We start from the raw sequence: 22,370 nt of genomic DNA, 5'->3' as shown, positions 1-22,370 counted from the left end.
GGAGCCACCCTGTAGCAAATCTAGGCGTATGGGTGTCGCATTGTCCTGCTGGAATTGCCAAGTCCATCGGAATGGACAATGGATATGAATGGATGCACGTGATCAGACAGAATGCTTACGTACATGTCACCTGTCACACCAACTGCACACGCCCCACACCATTACAGAACTTCCACCAGTTTCAACAATCCCCTGCTGATATGTGGTCCCATGGATTCCTGAGACTGTCTTTATAAACATACATGTCTATCCACTCGTTACAATTTGAAACGAGACTTGTCTGACCAGGCAACATGTTTCCAGCCATCAACAATCCAATGTCAGTATTGAAGGGCTCAGATGAGGCTTAAAGGCTTGTGTCCTGCAGTCATCAAGGGTACATGACTGGGCGTTTGTCTCTGAGGCCCCAAAAGTCCATATTGATGATGTTTCATTGAATGGTTCGCACGCTGACACTTGTTGATGGCCCACCGTTTAAATTTGCAGCAATTTGCAGAAGGGTTGCGCTTCTGTTATGTTGAACAACTTTCTTCAGTCGTCACTGGTCCCATTCTTGTAGATTTTTTCCCATCTGCAGCGATGGTGGAGATTTGATGCTTTACCGGACCACTAGTACTTATGGTACAATCGTGAAATGGTCGTAGAGGAAAATCCCCACTTCACCACTACCCCAGAGATGCTGTGCCCCATTGCTCATGTGTCGACTGTACCACCACATTCAAACTCACTTAAATCTTGATAACCTGCCATTGTAGCAGCAGTAACTGATCTAACAACTGCACCAGACACTTATTGTCTTACATAGGCGTTCCCGATTGCAGCACCTTATTCTTCCTGTTTGAATATGCATGCCAATACCACTTTCTTTGGCACTTCAGTGTAGTATCTAATACGCACAGTGTCTATATCAAGTCTGTCACAGTACTGCAGTTTAAATATTTCACAAAACTAGTTGATTACAGATAAAATTTAGAGTGACTTGTCTCCAATTTTAGAAAATTTGTAGTTTACACACAATAACTATGTGCTGGTCTGATGATCTCTCGTGACATGTGAGCAGTGTATGACTCTTCTGTTTTCTGTATCTTATAGAGAAACAGTAGCAGATGCAATGATACTTGTATTTCTATTTTTTAGTTTCAGGATATCAATTTTCACCATTTAAAAGAATAATTATGCATTTGTACTTTAGAAATGTGTCATTGCATTTCAAATAAATTATTATTTACTTACATATCTAAAAGAGATAATTAATAAAATTCAAATTAAGCAAGTTAATAGATGCTCAAGAAGATTAACCACAGCGTTTCAGTCTGCTGTTAACTTGGGCATCTTTCCTGCATCCTGTGTCTATTGGTCCAGAATTTGTATTGCTTTCCTTCCCATCCATTCCGTAACATTTTAGCTTACTTTTCCCATTCCAGATATTTCCTTTTTACTGACAAACTGGCCTACATTACACACTACTGCACCTATGTAGCCACTCCCATTACACTTCATTATTGAACACTTAATTGTAACACAATTGTCAAGTTTACCAGTCACTCTATGATATTAATTACTGTGAAGGTAAAAGTCCTGTAACACTTCTAAAAAATAAACTAAATGGCTTCCTGTTCTCAATAAGGAAAAATAGCAAATAATTCAAATTGGAATGTCAAAACATAGATAAAATTGCATCATATTTCTGATGCAGCAAGGAAAATAATTAGTTTCACTCTCCCATACCAAGATTCTGTGCAGCAGCCAGAAGAACATCATGGATTTCCTTTGTATAGGCAACTTGAGCTCGCACGGTTGCCAGATACTGTGGATACGTTAGGGAGCCAACATCCTGTGCTGGCAAAGGCTCTGTTCGTGCCGTAGCCACTGGTAAGGGAAGGTATCGCTGGCTACTGGACAGCTGGTTTAGGCATTCTATTGATGTCTTCTGTCAAACATAAACGTTAATGTCTTTTTTTTGCTAAAATTGAACAATGCATTCATTAGTCACTTTATCCATAATTTTCCTTCTCACAACATTTAAATAAAGTTAATGCAATAGAGGGATACATTCCACGTGGGAAAAATATATCCAAATACAAAGAAGCTGTAACTTACCAAACGAAAGTGTTGGTATGTTGATAGAGACCACACACACACACACACACACACACACACACACACACACACACACACAGAGGCAGACCCCCTAAGGTAAGTCCTTCCGCTCCCGGGATTGAAATGACTCCTTACCTTCTCCCTTAAAACCCACATCCTTTCGTCTTTCCCTCTCCTTCCCTCTTTCCTGATGAAGCAACCTTGGGTTGTGAAAGCTTGAAATTTGTGTGTGTGTTTTTTATTGTTTTCATTGTCTCTATCAACATACCAACGCTTTTGTTTGGTAAGTTACAGCTTCTTTGTTTTTAGATACATTTAAATAAAGTTATATTTAATTTGTTAAAAAGATCAACATGCAATAAGTAATATAAGGTACGTACTGAATATGAAAAAACTGGAAAAAAGGCTCCACAGTCAATAGTACAAGCAGCACCAAGGACTGTATGTGTGAAAAATTAACCTACTTTACTACATACAGAAACAAGTTATATGAGTCATGCCCTATTCTGCCAGCTCTGTCCTTTGTATACATACTATCATAGCTGCTTAGGGAATCTTCTGGTGCAGCACATAATTAGATACGAATCGCGTAAGTATTTCTGTATGTGAGAAGTTGGAAATGTATGATTCTTATGCTTGTTTCTACTGCTGATCAGTGCCTTTTTCCCTATGTTCACAATTGCTAGCTACCTCACTTACCTTATTTTCTCGTGTCACATGTAGTGAACATAATTTGGAATGATACCATTCCATTTATGACACAATTTATTTCACATATTCTACAGCTTGCATGCCACCAGCAAGGAGCTGGGCAAGCTTGGTCACAGGTGGGCAGGGGTGAGCAAAGAGCTGACGTGAGGGCAGTCTAGCAAATGGGTCATATTCTATGTGATACTATTGAATACACGTGGGCAGGGCTGTGCTGCCTGTGATTGAGCCACCTGGAAGATAGCCTATACCGGCCGCATCCAACTGAGGGTGAGCTGAGGGGTGCCCCCACTCTAGGAGGTATCACTGGAACACCCTCCTCAGTTTTGAGAATGTTTAACATATAGTGATATGATGTGTGATCAAAAAGTAATGAGAATTTTTGTTTTTCTTAGAGAGTTTTTATTCATCGATCAACATCAACTTTGTACGCTTCAAAATAATACCCCTCAGATACAATAAACGTGTGCCAGGACTTTTTCCAATGTTGGAAGCACTTTTGGAACTCATTTTTTGTATGGCGTTCAGCTCCTTCAACAACCGTTTTTATCTCATCAGTGATGGCAAAACGTCCTTTGAAGGTTCTTTTCAGCCTCAGTAACAGAAAGAAGTCGCAGGGGGCTGAGTCCAGTGAATAAGGTGACTGAGGCACATAAAAGTTTTGTTTTTTGCCAAAAAATCATTGGGATGTGAACAGGAGCATTATTGTAACACAATTTCCACAAGTGGTTTTGCCACAGTTTTGGTCATTTTCTACAGGTTGCTTCATGCAACTGGTGCATAACTTCTAGGTAGCATTTCTTATTGACTGTATAAGCATAAGGCAGGAACTCATTGTGCATACCCCATTGTAAGTGAAGAAAACAGTGAGAAGAACCTTCACATGTGATCGAACTTATTGACCCCCCCCCCCCCCCCCCGGCTCTTCTGGTTGTTTCCATTGGGACGAGTGGGCCTATGTTTCATAATGTTATAATCATTTTTAGAAGTTCTGGATCATTGTTGATTTTATTCAGTAATTCTTGAGCAATGTCCACACTATGTCATTTTTTGGCCAAAAGTCAACAATATTGGAGAAAAGTACACGTTTCATGCCCAAGACATCTGAAAAAATTGCTTGGCATGACCCAAAGGATATGCCAACATCATTAGTAACCTCTCAACCTCTCTGATGGTGATTCAGTAATTTCCCAGAACCATTCTCTCTCCTTCTTCCACACTGTAATCAGTAATTGTTGTGCTAGGGCCTCCAGGGCAGTCACTGTCTTCCGCACGCTCTTGACCCTCTTTGAAACAACTCTTGTCTTACTCATAGTAAATTCGTCAAAAGCCCCAGCCAACATTTCAAATGCATTGCTGCACTTTATTCCATTTGTCAAGTAAAATTTAATGCAAATTCTTTGATCCATCTTTTTTGAAAGTAATAATTTGCTGAGTATAATCTCTTCATCTGCCAACAATAAACTATTTAAAACAGCTGGAACATGGGAACCAACACAATATTGTTTTTTAAACTGGATGTATAAAGCCCATTAAATTAAAAAAATTCCTGTTATATTTTGATCACGTTTCTTACATAAAGGGCCATCACATGAAAATGAGACAGATGGAAATAGGTTAGTAAACTGTTTATTATTTCAAACGTAATTGTTAATATATTTAGCTCACTGTGCAACAAGATGGAACCAAGACTGTACCCATGTGTACACCTCTTCATCCTAAGCAAATCAACGGCCATGAATATCTTTCTTCAGGGCTCCGAAAATATGAAAATTGCATGGGAAGAGACTGGGACTGTGTGGAGGATGTGTAATGGCTTCCCAACAAAACTACTGCAATATAGTTGAAACAATCTTGGCAATACATGGGCCTGTCTACATTTGTGGCTACCAATTTGCTTCAGACTCCCAAGCCCTCACCACAGTGATCAGATCCCTGTACATGAACCATGTGCATGACCTGTCCAATCCAGCCACTCAACACTTCCTAGATCAGTTCCATCACAGGCTTATCATACCCCACCAGGGGCAGGGCCACCTGTGAAAGCTCACATTCCATATATCAACTCTGTTGCAGTAACTCCATGGCTTTTCATGTAAGTACAACAACAAATCCGCTGTCCACAAGAATGAATGGCCACTACCAAACTATGGCCAAGAACAAAGTTGAACACTCAGAAGCGTAATAAGCAATTACTGGTAGGTGCAACATGTTCGATTTCAAAGACTGCTTCACATCAAGGGCCACCTGGCTCCTTTCCTGTGGTACCAGGTTTTACGTGCTGCGTTGATGGGAGTTGAGCATGCAGCATGACAGTTTTAGACTATTAGCAGCAAATACTGTGAATTTGTAAATTTATTTTGCAAGATTAAAAAAGGGTTGTAACCTGTGTAACGGGCATAATTTTAGAAATGAAGGCACAGCAGAAGTACCTATCAGATAACATCACAGTGTGCTCTAGAAATGAATATTACATATTTCTTTTCCCTGTTGGCAAAACAAGTTAAAGGTAACAGAGAGCCAGTAATGTTGGAGGAACAGATGTTATGATGTGACAGTAACAACAGAACAACAAAATTTCTGCTAAATTAGTGGATCGTAGTGATAAATTGGATTATACACTACCCAACCAGTTTCGGTTGTTATGAATCAGTAACCCCCGTCCTCCATTAATGGTTTTGTGTACTATCAACTTTCTATGGCACTTAGATACTACAGTAAATTCTGATGAGTTACACAAGCCTTTGTGTCTAAAATAACTCCTAGTTCACATGTACACTGTGTACACCAATTTAGGCCTGTAAATACTGTGGGGTCACACTCCAATATTGGAAACTAAAGACAAACATGATGTGTCACAAGTAATATTTGATATTCTGTTTGTGTGCCTGCCTCACACAAAAATATAAAGACACTTAACACCTTCACCACAATTGGTATGTGTTGTATTTAGTTGTCTAACTGAGATATTCACTAGAGTTTCAATTTGCCCTCCCTGACAGTATTTTAATTGTTGATTTAACTTATCCTTTATAAATTACAAAATCTTATCAATTCAGAAAGGGATCTTCAAATTCAAAAATCAAATATAGCAGGAGAAAAAAAGGTGAAAGCATTCAGAACTGAAGGTTCCTCAATCCTCCAAAGATTGGAAACAGTTGAGGAAAACAATGCTGAATCTGGACTGTTGTACAAGAGTGATGTGGTGAGAGAGGAGGAGAAAACAAATATGTGCTACAAGTCTATCTCAAACCAAATTCACTGATATATTAGAAAACTTTCAACATTAAAGAAACAAAACATTATATCTTTTAACTAATTAGTCACATAATAACAAACATACCAAGTGGAGTTCCATCTGATCACATATGGAATAAAATTCTTCTATACTCTTATCAAATCTTGGGGGCTGAACATCCACAGCTTTCCTGAAAGGATACAATATATTACAAAAATGTGTTAACACTACTAATAATAATTCTTTATTATTATATTCTATACTTACTGTGGCCCAACATCCACCAAATAATTCTGATGAAGAATTTGTGCTGCACTCTTTATTGTGAGCTGTGATAAACAGAAAAAAAAAAAATCAGATGATTATGACTCTTGCCATATGAAGCAATAACTGATTTTAACATTTTAATGAAAGCAGTTGATTTTGCAAGTTCTACTAAGCAGTATCTATCTACATAAGCTACACACCTTTCAACTGATATTTTACTGCTTCAGATGATTGTTTGGGAAATTATAAATAGTAGAACATGTCATGGTGCAAGAAATGAGACACACCGTGAATTAGCAATCCATAAATTTTTATGAATGATGCTGAAACAGTTTTAGTGTATAAGACCAGGAGATAAATACTATGCAGATATGAACCTTTGAGAACGACACACAGGAGTCATGTCAGTTTAACAACACTAATAAAATTTGTTTCTTTATGGACAAAACATAGTCACCAGTCACAACACCAGACATTATGTATGCCCTTATCAATTTAGAATGGTGAGGGGAGGTGCTTATCAATTATGTGAACTTGAACAACTCACTAAATAGTGGAGAGACTCAGTTGTAAATAGACACATAGCAAGATTGAGAATATTTTTAGTTTGGGGTCCTGTGGAATGAAAACTTGGAGGACTAACACAAGAAAGTAACCCATACTTTTCCTGCACTCTAAAAATCAGTGGACGGTATAACAAAACTGTCACCAACTATTCTTCCCAATGTAACTGCTCTTCTAAGTGCACTACCCAAATAATTAACAGAAGAACTGATGTAGGGATTAGTACAGTGAACGAGTGTTACTAGCATCGACAATACAGTCAGTTGGTAGGGTAATATCCACAAAATCTGGAGAATGCAGAATGATTTACATCCTTCTACAGTGAATCTGTGTAACATCTTCTCAGTTATCATGCAGCATTGGGTTGAGTAATATATTTTAGGAATCAACAGCTACTACCACTAAAAAGCAAACTGCTTACTAATAGGATTTGTTTAGTGTCTTCATTTTATGGGGGAGTTTGCTGGAAAACTAGGCATATGACAGGAGGTACTATGACTCCAAAAAAGCAACTTATAACAGGAGGCAGAGGGGTTGGCATCATGCTTGGCAATTCAGTTCCCACATATTTTGTTTCCAGTGACGATGGTGTTTATAACAGACAGGAGTGCAGACAAAAGTGATAGTATTTTCATCGTCCTGACACATCTTCAAAATGTGGTAGATTTTATCTATATCAAGTGCCATGAGTCACTAATGAAGAGACATTATAATGTACCTCTCTGGAAATAAATTTCTGAGAACAGCTGCAAGTAAAGGAAGTCTTGCTGAAAAAGATGACCAGAAAACTATGAAACACACAAAGTAAAGAGTGTAACACTGCATCAATGACAAGGTCATTTGATACTGAAAATTAACTATGGAAGAAAACTAGCCACAGACTACTCAGGCACTTAGCAAAATCTGTTTACATTGGAGACATATTGCTATATACACTGCTCTGCCCAGTACTGCTACTTATACACAAATGTGCAAAAAGGCCCTTAGATATTACTTCATGCCAGGCTGTGGCAATGAAGTGTTATTTCAGACTGACTACAAATCAGTTGTGTGTGACAAATCTGCATGTATCACTCTTACAAGGAAATGATGCCTCTGCTAAAAATCATGCTCCACTTCAACAACCATTATTGAGATACAGTTAGGACTATCAGACGCGGGGATTTCAAGCTAGAAGATGCCCTACATCAAGGCACATGCCTCATCTGTTACAGACTACCCTACAGCTGCTGTCACCGTGATGCTCAGAAAAGACAGGCTTGTCTCCCATCTAAAAGGCGGGAAAATTTTTGTACTCTTGAGCAGACATTTTAGGGCATCCGACATACGAAAATGACTGATCTCTCACTGCCTCAGAGTGTACCTTATGAGAATATGACATTAAGTGCTGAAATGAGTTTTACAACACTGTCATGATTTGCAATTGCTGTTTCTTTTTAATTTTGTTAATTATTTTTCAGAAACCGCGTCATACAACCACTTACGACCACAGGAAAGTGCAAGTACTGCCATCTATGTAACAAAAGTAAAAAGTAAACCTGTAGTGACATGGTAGTTCAGTCTGACATGTCAGATGGTTCATTTCATTATTACAGCAAGAAGGGGTGTTACTTTGGAACATTGCCCACTGCAAACAACAGTGAGGGCATTGGAACATTCAGTCTTTGCTGTGAGACGTAAGACCTTGAAGATCAGATGTGCAGTGATCGATCACAGCTGATGATCACTATCTGCAAATTACTGCTGGCAGTTAACCAAAGGAGAATGGAACAGAACTATATGCTACTGTTTTACAGTCAACTGGGAAGGCTGTGTCTGGTCTCTCGAACCAACAACATACAAGACCAGCACCATTTTGTATGAAAAATGTGGAAAACCAGAACTGTAACTTCGATAAGTGCCAACAGGTTCTCTTCACCAGCAACTGTAGGATTTGCCTAACACCTGATGATCACAGCAGAGGACCACGGAGATGCTGAGGTACTAATGTGTGTCTCATAGGGTAATCAGAGATGTGAATCCATCATGTTAAGAAATGGTCTTACTTGTGGATGCTGGACACTGAACAGTATTGAGGGCACTTTAAAGGCTGCTCCATGTCTGCATTAAATTTACTGTGGAGGTAGAAAAGGATCAACAGCTGCTCTTTCTAGATGTGGTGGTTATGATGAATGGTGAGAATCTGCCCCACAGAATGTATTGAAAACTGACGCACATGGGCCAATACCTGCACAAACTTTCAAATCATCAGCCACGTAAGAAATGAGGTATGATTAACACACCTATAACGTGTGTAAAATGAGCAGGAAAGCCACAGCACACCTGGAATTCGTTCTAAAGACCAATGGGTACTCCACCAGTCGCATATGAAGTGTCATGAAATCTAACATACAGTGAAGTGACACATTAGAAGAAATGTGGAGTGTGACCTTTCAGCTATACATCCCACAGGTGACAGACCTCACACTGTGTGCAAGTGGAAAATTTTATGTTGGAATGATCAGATAATCCATCAAACATAAAAGATATTGCAGACAAGGACAGGTGGAGAAATTGGGTCAATGGAAGCATCTGATTCCACCCATTGGCTTTGACCCGTAATGTAATGGTGGAAAACCACTGAGACATCACTAGGGCGCAGAGTTTTTGAGCTGGTTGCGTTTGTAGATGCCATGCTGATTCTGATGGTGCCCTCTGGTGGTGCATGAGTACATGTTGAGTTTAGTGTGTCATACTGGGTTCCCTCGAGTTTTGGTTGTGATTGTATTAACATGGTTTTGAGTTTACATAGTTGGTGAGTAACGTGGGTTGTGGAAGTGTTTTCAGTGAGTTATTAAGGTTTTTTTGTTTATATGTTCGGCCTTTTTGTTAGGTCTAAATAGTTTGGTGTCTAATTTGTTTTACTGCTTTTTTGTTACGTATGGATACGACAGTGAAGTTCACAAGTGTATCATTAAGTTTTGAGATAGGTGGTGATATGATGTCTCTCACAAATTTTCTGCAGATGTTTGGTCTCATGTTAGGTGTCACATTTGTGTCAACAACATGAGAATGACAAGAGTTTGAGCAGCTTGGACCAGGGACGCGTATATGTGGCGCTGTTTTGCGATAATATCTGGTGGGCGATAAGATGTGGTATGTGAATCACGAAATCTGGGTTGGCCACAAGGAATATTGTCTAGCTCACTTATTATTTTTGTTTTCAGTCCTCTGTAAGTTTTTGTGCGTAAGTGATTGGTGTGAGTGAGAGAACTGTTTTGAATTGGTTTTATTTTTGTGAAGAGATTTGTTCAGATTATGCCGAGTATAGGGGGAAGTTGGGTGGGCTGGGGATGGTTGCTGAAATTGATGAGTTACAGTTTGGTAAGAGGAAGTAAGGGAGGGGCAGAGCTTTGGTTTGTAGATATGGGAGGCGGTTATTTCAAGGAGTGGGGTGTACTGATTGAGTGACATTATTGTGAAATTTTTATTTTTTTCTGCATTTGTTGGCAGGTGTATGTAGTGATATTATTGTTGCCATTTTGTATACACTGGAAGTAGTCATTTCCATCATGTTAATGATGTATGGCTCAAAGCAGATGAGTCGAATCAGACGCTTCTTTAATGCCGTGAAATCAGACATGGCAGAAAATGCGCAATGGGAGGCAGACCACATAATGAAACTCACTGACATGTATGTTCTAGTTATGGAGAAGAACTAGAATGCCTCTTTGTTCAAGGACACCAGAGAAAATTGTAACTGTGATAATAATGTTAACAAGGAAAAAGAAAGCCTCAATGTAAATGGATCCTGGATTTCTGTGCTGAAGCAAGTGGCCATTTCATGTAACAAGGAGAACCACAGTGTGACCCGGGAAAGGCCAGCAGGCATTGATGCGACAGTTAGATATAATCTCCAACTGTGGGCTCAACTTCAGTCCACTACCAGCAACAGGGAGTGAATCTTTGATACTGGCAGCCACTCATGCTGGCAAAACCTCAGAAAAATCAAAAAACGTTGACTGAAAATCCTAAGACAAATGCCAACAGGCAATACATCATGTGGTCCCGAAAGCCTCTGCAGCTTTGTAAGAGCACATATTTCTGGAATTATTTTCCATTCTTCCCTGAAATGCAACAAACTAGAAAGAGGTTTGTCTGGCAGGTTCAGTCTTTCACTGGCACTTAAACCACTCTGTCTTAATAACACCTGATGTAATATGTTTCTTGTTTACAACAGTGAACGTACAAAAACAATTGGTAAAGAGTAGGTAAAGAAAGTGGCTGCATTTTTGGACTTGGTATGCCTATGAGGGCATACAGAGCATATGAAAAAAATGGTGTATTACACAGATCGTACACCTGGCAGTTTGATTCAAATAGTTGTTTTGCAATGTTTCTCTAGGATCTTATAAAGAATGAACACGAAGAGAATTCCATTTCAAAAAGGGTGTAGAGGTGATGGGAGAGAAACATACTGGTTAAAGACCATCTCTGTACAATGCATGAAGTACAAAGGTTTCTGCTAATACTGTGCTTCTATTGCCCAAAACAATGGCTTTAAGCAGAATCCACACACAAATAATTCCATGACTGCCCTGAGCAAAGAAATACCCTTCTAACTGTAGCAGATTAAGAATTGTGGGTTCTCATTTAGATAAAACAACAAACTGTACACTTCTGTATGAAACAGAATTTGGATTATGTAGGATGGGTATTATGCAGGAACGACACACTGCAATTTCTACTAAGCAAACAAAACTGATACAATGAACCACAACAGAAAAAGAAAACTGTAGGTTGAGTAAGAATGTCTGTTTGCATGTACTAAAATTTAATTTATCCAATTTACACCATGACTAAATGAATGAAACCTAAAATCTACAGATATGTTGTTTTGATCAAAAGTACAGTATTGTATTTCAAGGTATCTTTCAATATACGAATTACTTGTTAGTTCTGTAACACCCTACATACCTTCACATTTTATGAAAAAAAAAATAAATAAAAAAAAAAAATGAGATGCCCACTTATGGAATTCATATTTGATACAGCTACCTGTAAGTGAAATTATATGAACACTGACATGCTCATATCTTTGGCACTACCTGCAAATTAATAAAGCATTAAGGGTAAGTATTGTAATCCCCCTCCCAAAAAGCTCAAGAATTTGAGAATCACCTAACAAAAATAGTGTTTATTGTATGAAACATGATGTGATAAGAACGAATTCAGCACCTTAAGAAGTAAGCAAAGGTACTTATAATCAATTATAGCACAGATAAAAAGAGTTTGGCAGTAAAAAAGGATTACACGCACTCCTTGTAGATTCTACCAATTTTCATAATACAATACATAAACTTTAAGATGTTCCAAAGGCAAATCGATTTTCATCCACACTGCAGTGTTGACAGTATGGGTGTCCTTTTTGTACATATAACAGTACAAAATGCAAGTGCTGATCTCGAGAAGCCATGTCATATTATAGTGCTCCATATGATTTTTCATAATTTAGATGTTCGTAATCTAACAGCAGCTACGTTAATTGCATATTCCGGCTGAAACGAATCCCTGTAACATATACTTGTGACTGCGATGTAATACTTTTTGCTACTTTATATCATAGTAAATAATGACAGTTTCACTAGTAACACAAGTACGTTAGAAAAAGTTCCGGCTAGAAGTGATTTTGAATTTTTACATTCATCATTTAGCGCACAATTATATTTATCTGTGCGGTTACAATACCTCCACAACATAATTATAATATTAAAACATAATAAGCTTTACACGAAAGGGAAAACGTCTGAAAGAGTCTGTAACTATATACAGTTGCCTTACCGAAAGTGAATCTCTTAGAGGACCGATTAACATTTTCACTTTGGAAATATTATCTAGCCTTTCCTGGGGTTGTGTCAGAGATTGGGGTATTTGCTGTACTACTTGTGGATTCCCAGGCTGCTGTGGTCCCATCTGAGACATAGCTCCAGGCATCTGTGGTTGCATTGGTTGCATAGGCTGCATTTCTATTTTGAAAATATTTACTAATGTTTAGCAAGACTTCCTTTCTCAATATCTGTAGTATTACTAGTGGCAACAGCTGAACATCCACATTCACCGCTCTGAAAAACGAAAACAAACACACCAAAGATATTGTTAGAAATTATAACCAGTGATCACTGCTTATAATGGACGATAACAAAGATGATTTTGTTCGACCCAAAACAAGGACGTTCACCCAAACACGATATCTTGTTCTCGAACATGATTCCGTGAAAGAATATTTCGATAGCATTTCTTGTCTGCTCCATTCACTTTGAGAATTTTGCACTCATTTTAAGTAAACTTAAAAATGTAAGTTCCATTCGTAATTCCTTATAGATGAATTTACGGTATTTCGCAGCACAGAGAGAGTTTACTTTTAATTTTTGGTCAAGTGTGAGAGGAAAATAAAAGAGAGAACACCTGTTAATGGAAATAATTCTGATGATGTTGAGTCCTGTTTCTGGAACAGCACAACTATCTAACGACAAAGCTATCCAATACGAGTTGTAATGAGTAAAAGTAAATTATAACTACGGATTTGTATCAGAAGTCACTCAGGTGCAGATGGTTGTTGCTACTCTTATTAGTTAGAGTGTAGGATGTTTTTATAGTATTTTATTTTATCTGAATCTGAGAAGAATACTATAAAACAAAAATGCCATTTGACAGTATTATTAACACATTCACAGCAAAAACATTTTAGTGAAATTCAGCTTTGTCCTTTCCACTTACAAAAATAATGTAGTAATTGTGGTCGATTCATTTGTCCTTAGCTTATTTTTCACTTCAGTACGAAACACATTATGCCAGTAGAACAAAATCTGGATACAATATGAAAGATAAGTCACAGAAGTGTAAATCAGGCTCATTCTAATTACTAAAAAGAATTAATTTTTACACAAATAAGTACGATAGCTGGAATAAAATAACTTAGTGATTGACAGGTTGCAGTCCTGGTGTACAATTTTGCCAATGTGCTGCCAATCACACTTACCAAGACCCTACATGTTCCCCCAAAATAGGCAACACACGAACGATTTGCTGGCTGCTGGTCCCTACCACTTGAGTTGCTGAAACGTCAATCAGCAAGCTATCTAAATGAAGTATAATAACCATAATCAAAAACATACCACCATATAGACATCGACACAAGCACATAAATACATTTTTGCGCTTAAGACACATTACATAAAATCTAGCGTAAATGTGGAATAACTTAGGTTACTAATTTTTGAAACTGATAGATAGCAAAAGACAATGGCCAATTAAAGCAGCTTTTCTTCGAACTATATGTTTGTAATCAAGCTGATACCTGTCACTGCTCTTCCTCTTTAAATGCACTTTAAACTGGATGGCAGTTTCTATTGCTACTTTAAACTTATAGACGTGACTGAAACCAGTAGGAATAGTCTCGCACAGAAACAAAAAGCCTGAGTAGTTATTTTGATAAGGAAATTATTTTTTTGTAATTTTCTGTAAGAAGTGTGATACACAAAATACACAAAATACATTTATAGGGATGTGTCAATTAAATGAAGTCTTTTGTGTAGGCCTATGGAACTATTTCTTTCGTTTTACATTATGGTTATTTATCTCCCTGTTTAAAAAAGCAGCACAACAAGTAGATAATATATTTCATTATGTAAATAATCTTTTGCAGAAATCTCTCACTGGTTCATTTGGAATGTTCCTAATCACACTCGGCTGTATCTTCAACAATTTTTTATTTGTTCTTATTCTTAAGAAGCTTTTATCATCATCAAAACACAAGAATTTTTAACAGTTTAACTCAGTTATATATAAATAAATCTCCAGTTTTAATGCAGATGCTATTTGAGTTCCCTATTTGATTGTTTTGCATTTACGCTTTTCTTTAACATGTATACATGATTGTATTATTTTCACTGAAGTATGTATTTGCACAATTTATATTTCGAAAATTCTCTCTTTAATATATTTAGTTGGATCAGTGTTTACTACACAGAGTGCCACCTGTGTACAGTATTACATGGTTTGTAATTGCAGGAGGCATATCATTTACTTATGAGATCAGCAGAAGTGTCCTCACAACTGATCCATTTGCAACACTGTGCTTCTCTAGGTTAAAATTAGAGCACTCACTCATGGCTGTATTGTAAATATTATTCTTTATCTATAAACACTGCTCTATTTTTCACATATGGTTTTACAATGTCAGCAGGTTTGTATCTCATAGTATTGTTCCAAGCTGTTGTAAAAAGTTGTTATGAAATGAACATTCAAACACCTTAACAAGACCCAGAAATAATGTTGCTACTGTATAATCTATAATGTTTGTTATTGTTGTGTTGATAGAAGTGGACTTCTACAGCCATTCTGTGCCTTAAAACAGACTGACACTTCAATATATGTTTTTTCACCAGCTGAGGGAGACTTTCAAGCTGTTTCCCATTAGTACTAGTGCTGTGCTTGAGAAAGACCTGAACTGCTTGAGTAGTTTTCATCACAGCTCGAGAAATCTCAGCTTCTGCTTAATTTTTCAATGACTCCACGATCTAGGAACTTCTGTTGATACCATCCTTATGATTTGACTTAGGCCCAATTGTACAAACGTTGCTGAATTTGACATTAGTTCAGAAACTGAACTCTCTTCAGGGCTCCGCTCTCTTGTATAACACTCACCTTGGATCCACCAAAGGAAGTTCAGTGTTGATCTAAGACAGCAAGAAACTTGCTTGGCAACACCACAGAAATTGGGCATTGACACGGTTATCATGCTTCGAATGCAGACATTAATTGTACATCGTAGGTACCCAGTATGTATTATCGACAGTGTCGTATTTTGAAGATGGAGGACAGTAAACAGAAAAAGAACCAATCTTTGAAATTCTCCTCATACAAACTAGAGTTTTATACTGTAAATTGTATTGAGCCAATATAATGACACATTAAAAAATCGATGAATTTACTACAACCAACAAGAAAAAGATGTAACTCTATTTTTGTAAATACATTGTTAATAAATTCCGCACTCATTGCACTGTAACTCCTGTTAGCTTCATTTTCAGTTGGTTTTGAACTTTCTTTATAGCAAGATTTTTTTCCCAAGGTTATGTGGGATGCGTTAACACATTTTAACTCACTTTGGTTGAGCTTAGAATCTGAGATTGCTTGCACGTTTAATGAAAATCATCAGTCAAGATTCTTAAATATCTTTGCACTTTTGCCACCAGGAGATATAATAGGGACATAGGTACAGTTCACAGTGCCCAAATACCAGGAAAATGTGATATTTGATAAAATCCACACTGCATTTTCGTCACGTTATTTTCTTCTATAGGTATTTCGATGAATACTTTCTTCAGTTAGGCAATGCAGTTAGGTGCTGTGAGGACAACTCTGCAAGCTGTTGCTACATATGTTTGAAGAAATCGTCAATCACCATCTGAAAGCTTTCTGTAGCACAAAATCTGGGGGTAAAAGTAACATGCATATTAGAGTCAGTGGCTGGTTTCTTTTCATGGTTTCAGCAGATTTGTATTCTTGTAACTTTAGTTATAAAGGCTGCATAGTATTTTTTTTCAAGCTTAGATAATTTATCACTTAATGTCAAGAATTAGTTCGCCCTTTGTCCTCTTCAGCAGACACATTGGAATACTCAGACATCTGCGAGGTAAATGAAAGAAAGCAGTATCCTGTAATTCACATCATGTAAGTTTCTTGCACAGAGAATGCTGCCCAGCACAATGGCCCCAAACACTCGGAAAACGGAAAGAGTGATGTTGTATCAAAATGTATCATTGTTACAATTATCTTTATGACCCATAGAGCAGAGAAAGTTGTATCAAATGGAAAAAAATTCCTAGTATTGACCTGGATTTGAACATGAGTACCTTTATAATACAAGAGACCAAAATGCAAGTTTTTTTATCTCATTTTGTTCGTTTTCGTTCGTTGTATCTACCCGGGGTGGACGTCGAAAGACACCCATTTCAGTTGATTATTGGTCCATTAACTCAGTTTTTGCACATAATGAATGACAACTTGCTGAACAAACTTACATATACTTTCTTATTTCTCCTTCATTCATCAGTGCTCGTGCAGTTACCATAGCAGTTTAGTCACTTGTTCGATATTTCAAAAATTAATAAGCATTGTGTGGTTATTGCTATTAAAGCCAAGAGAGCATATTAATAACAGACTTCAATCATTATTGGCGATTGTCAGAATCAACATAATAATTCTTCACAGCAAATATTTCGAATTTTCCTTCCTTACTCTGCTGCTGAGTGTCTGTAAAATGCCTCGAAATTAATCACATGATTTGAGAGACGTCTCTATGAATTTATTGTGAGATAAATTGTTATCTGCACTCATTATGTATATAGCCGATAAGTTCTCTAACCTATCTTTATAGATAAAAGAAAATATTCCACACTTCAGCAGTGTGAGAATGGTGTAGCTACACATTTATGCGTTAATAACGACTTCTTCAGTATATCCATTTGTATTTATGCACAACAAAAGCGTTATTCTGTAGTGCCACTACATTGTAAACTGACGATTACGTTTAAACCTGACTTCGATCCGTGAATTTTCGCCATTTGAATTTGATCCTGCTTCACTGTGATGTAATCTGGGATTAACTTTTGTACAATGCAAGTTTCTGAGTTAAGCTAGATCTGAGGTCATTTCCTGTGTTAATGCAGTGTTCTAATATACTATAGATTGTAACAATAAAAATAGCTGTGAGAAACAGACTGCAGTAACTAATAAGTAAATAAAATAGTGCAGTCACAGCTTAGTACAATACTCAAAGTTTTCGCTATCCCTATGATCCAGTGACATCCATTGGCACTATCTCCACGATGGGTCTTGTCAGTTTAATTGATTCTCATGCTAGTAATTCCAGTCAGCTTGAAATGATTTATTTCATTTATTAGGCACTTAATACTTGATTAACTTACTTTCTTGTTTCATCTGAATTTTATAGTCTTAAAAGCTGGTAAAATTTTGGCATGTTATTTTGAGACGTAAACAGGGACTGAAATGCTCATTTGCAATATCCTTGGCAAATCATCACAGTCAAATACTGTGCAGCTTGAGAGTCAAGTAACATTTTTTTAGGATAACATTTTCGCCTTTGATGGTTAGCTTTACTTAGTTATCACCACAAATGTTTATATATACATACATGCTGGCACTGTGTGAGAACTCTTATTGGAAATTTGTTCAAATACAACAAGAGTTTGTATGATGGTGGCATTTGATGCTATTTCCTCCTGTGTTTCATGTCATTGTTAAGTTTTAAGCAGAGTTACAGCTCGTTGTTGTGCCTAGTTTCTTGCATATCTGATTCATTCACACTGTGTGATTCAAATTTTGCATCATAATTCAAGCAGACTCAATACTGTATTGCGCACTATGGCACCATGGCATATCAGGAAATCTTGAGCGCATTTGATCGTGAGTACCATTTGTCCAGCCCTACTTTGAGACTACTACTTACAAAGAATAGTGAGTACGAACAACATGATTCTTACCAATCATCTGAAGCTTCAGTGTAGTACAACAGTTTTGAGGGTCTTGTCCTTTTGGAAAAATACCATACCTCAGAATCAGTTCTAAGACAAATGTGAAGCTCAGAAGCAAGTAGTATGGTATGCTGGGTTAGAATACTAAGAGCACAACAGACTGAAGGAGATAATTATGTTTGTGAGGTAGTGAGTGCATACCACATCAACTGAAAATCAGTAATAACAATAATTTCTTTGTTTTTCATGTGGTTTCGTTTCATTCATTCTCCATCTATAAAATTGTGCCATTTTCATTTCAGATAGCATAAAATTTGTACTCTTTGTCTTTTTAATATCAGGAGATAAATTATTGGAGTTTTCAATCTGTGAACAACATTTAATAATGCAATTTTATTTTTGTGAAACATTTAGCCCCTGTATGGCTTCTGCTTAAACCAATGCCCACACATAGACTATCAGTTGCGAATAACCCCCATTGGCCTTTTATATTTCCCACACATCTTCAGAGATGTTCCTATAGTTAGCCTATTCCATGACAAGCTATTCTTGGCTTTATCTGGTGGTTAAACAACTGCTTTTAATAAGATACTCTTCAGTGCAGCACAGTGCTAAGACAGTAATTTTTTAACAAGAATGCATCTGAATTTTTTGTGCAGTACCAAAACAACTGTACCACTGTGTTGCACTGAAGATTATCGTATATGAGCCAGTTGTTTAACCACCAGATAAAGTCAGGAATAGCTTGTCATGGAATAGGCTAACTATAGGATGACTGTATGTACTGTGTGACACCATTTTATTGCCCAATTACTTATTACTGTATAGCATTCCTACTCCAAGAGGCCTGTGATATACTGTCAAAGATCTTTGATAGATGTATCACAAGAGATGGGACCACATTCTAACTTTTATAAAAGACGTATTAAAAGTACTCTAGTACACCAGAAAAGATTCATAAAACGTTTTCTATATTAGATATTTGATTGAATTGTAATATGGGCCTTAGCTTTGTCCATAGTAGTCAAACTTCGGGAGTATTTTTACATTTGAAAGTTACAGTATTTAATTGAATTTGCTGTAACTTGAAGAAACATTTATAAATATGACTGAGAAGCATTCAAAATGACAGAATTACACTGTGGGACTAATGGAAATCGTGGTATGCCTCAAGAACATAGTCATATCTACCATAGCGAAAATGATTAATGAGAAATTTTTACCAAACTTGAAATGTTATGCCCAGCAAAGCTAATAGAGGTTGCAAACTGGTGGTAGTCCATATGTGGAGCATAAATTGCATATAATGTATAGCAGAGAATGGCAGATGATGAAGTTTTAAGGTAAGTAAACATGCATTGTGTGGCATGATGCTACAGCTTCTGTAATTATTATAATTCTGCATAACACGATAATATACTGAAATAGTAATTACTTTGATAAAAAGTAATTATGTGTTATAGATGGCACTTACGAGTTATATGATATTGTCCTGCAGTCTCTGACAACATAGAGATCAGTGAGCAAAATATATAGCTTTTAATTTTGGGATACTGGTCACTGGTTAACTTGTTGTATTGCTGTAGACTAAAATCATTGAATGATTAAATAATGGAGGTAGTAATGGCTGGCTTAAAGGAAGAAAACATATAAAATCTCTGCTTCTGTTTGTATACCTACGCTACATCCATTTTTGGAGTTCATTCACCTATACCGATCGAATTTTTATTATATGGTTGCTATTAATAATTATATCGAGACATATGTATATGGACAAGAGTAACAGATGACATTATGTGCAGTGAACAACCACTATTATTTTTAAATTTCTGAGGTAGAACTACATTTTGTCACCGCATAACCATAAACAAGTGCAAATCCTAAATCTTAGCACTGAAAGCACTTTTATTACGAACAGCCAGAAGAGAACTGAACTCCTGGATGGAGAGTGCTGTTATTTATACAAACACTGAACATAAGAAATTTCTGGAATCTCCCAGAATAGATAATATTAAATAACACTAACTGCTGGTTCTCGGGTTTGAATTTGCAGCCTGCAGCAAGCCAGTCACTGCCTTTAACTGAAACACCACACTACCTACATCATGGCTTGCGACATTTCTCTCTCTCCTGAAGAAATTGCAATCCACTGTTTCAAAAAACTCTCATTGGAGCTGACTACACCCCCCTGGCTCTACCCCTGTCAATAGTCCACTGTATAGCAGCACTTGCAGATCCTCATGCTCTGGTCACGTTGTCACATCCTCTTCACTATGACGAGCATCAAAGGTAGCCCTTTCCATTGATGCTTCCCGATTATAGTGTGGGTTGTCAGTTTTATTGACGAGATGCCCCAATCATCGATCTGCGCCTTATTGTAGTAGGGCTTCATAAGAATAATATGGAGAACTTCTCAGCACCTTCGTCTTCTTGGTGAAGGGTCATAATGCTACTGGACTTTGTGTGTTAAGTCTGATAAATGATGAAGGATATATGTGTTGCAAAATAGCGATTTAGTAAGTTTCCTGATACTCCCACTTTCTGCATGGATGTAAAAAATTATGCCAAGTCTCTCATGCTGAATCTCACTGGCCATTGCTTACGGAAATCTCCGTCTTTCTCTGTATGTGAGTCAGCTGTCTTGCTTCTTCAGTCCTGGTGATTAGGTGCTTCATGTAATCATATTGAGTATGCTCCAATTGAAACAGGAGAAGTATATTCATTACCGAGGTCCAAAGTTCAAAGTTACAATCTTAATGCACGTACAATCTTAATGCACGTAAAATATGCACATAATATCTTGCCTGAGACGTAAATGAAGTTTTAACTGACGCAGTGGACACATGACAAGAGTTCTAGTGTGATCACAAGGGTTCTGTGGCAAACTACGTTTTTAGTCAGCATTTTTCACAAATATAGCAATCTGATGTGCAGTCTCTGTATAGTGTGCATCTCACACCTATACAGATATCCTGAAGTGGCAATGAAGTGACAAAAAGGGCTAAAAAGTTTGTAAACCTGTCTGAAAAGAACTTGAAATGACTGCCAAAAATACATAAAAATGTGAAAGACTACAAATTCAGTAACATATTTTTAACAGCATGTTTGCTATTTTAAGATACAAGTCACAAGTCAGACATTTACTATTAATTGCGATCGTTGAGCAAAGTATCCAGAAAAAATATCAAGTAAACGATTTTTTATTAACCTTATATTATGTGTATTTATTTGTTGTTTATATGTGTCAAAGTAGATAAATGTGTCGAATTACATAAATAAATGTCAAAAACACTTGTTTTTGTAGATAAAGCTGCCTTTTCTTGCTGCAACTTAATTTATTTTTCCCAGACACGTTTCGCCTTTTTCTGGCTCTCAGGCATCTTCTGTGGGATATACAACGAAACAGTTTTGTTATTTTTAGATTATCAAACAGTTCAGGTTTTTTTATGTAAATAAGTAATTATTTACAGTTTGGTGTGATCTGTATTTCCTCTCATCTGGTCTGGAGGTCGCACTAGCACTTCATTACCGAAAAATAAGCACAGTTTTATATATATAGATCTATAAAGCATAGATACAATTCCCTGTTCCACTCATAACACTTCTCCATTATTTGCCGTAAGCTAAAGATCTGGTCCTGACAACCTCTAAGAGGCCTAAACCCAGACTGATTTTCGTCCAATTGGTCCTCAACTAATACTCTTACTTTCATTTCAACAATATCTGAGAAGATTTTACCCACAACGCTGATTAAAGAGATACCTCTGTAGTTGTTACAATCTTTTCTGTTTCCGTGTTTAAAGATTGGTGTGATTACTGCTTTTGTCCAGTCTGATGGAACCTGTCCTGACTCCCAGGCCATTTCAATTATCCTGTGTAGCCATTTAAGACCTGACATTCCACTGTATTTGATGAGTTCCGACTTAATGTCATCCACCCCAGCTGCTTTATTGCAC

At 37.1% G+C, this 22,370-nt stretch overlaps 1 protein-coding gene across 3 annotated transcripts in view; it reads right to left on the bottom strand.

The window, feature by feature from the left end:
• LOC126169358 (mediator of RNA polymerase II transcription subunit 29) overlaps positions 1-13,016 on the bottom strand; it is a 62,479-nt gene extending 49,463 nt beyond the window's left edge. For 2 of the 3 annotated variants that reach the window (XR_007535456.1, XM_049920636.1), the window contains exons 1-4: positions 12,698-13,016; positions 6,314-6,375; positions 6,152-6,236; positions 1,729-1,930 (exon numbers count right to left, since the gene is read on the bottom strand). Coding sequence is in view for 2 of the 3 variants with exons in the window: in XM_049920636.1 (XP_049776593.1) it covers positions 1,729-1,930; positions 6,152-6,236; positions 6,314-6,375; positions 12,698-12,880 (532 nt within the window). In the remaining variant the exon portion in view is untranslated. Of the gene's footprint in view, positions 1-1,714; positions 1,931-6,151; positions 6,237-6,313; positions 6,376-12,697 lie in introns of those variants that run through there. The other variant, XM_049920635.1, reaches the window with a different exon arrangement.
• Positions 13,017-22,370: the final 9,354 nt, after the last annotated feature.

The sequence above is a fragment of the Schistocerca cancellata genome, chromosome 1 (assembly GCF_023864275.1).
Source record: "Schistocerca cancellata isolate TAMUIC-IGC-003103 chromosome 1, iqSchCanc2.1, whole genome shotgun sequence".
Classification (NCBI taxonomy): domain Eukaryota; kingdom Metazoa; phylum Arthropoda; class Insecta; order Orthoptera; family Acrididae; genus Schistocerca; species Schistocerca cancellata.
This window is presented reverse-complemented; position numbering and strand designations above follow the sequence as displayed.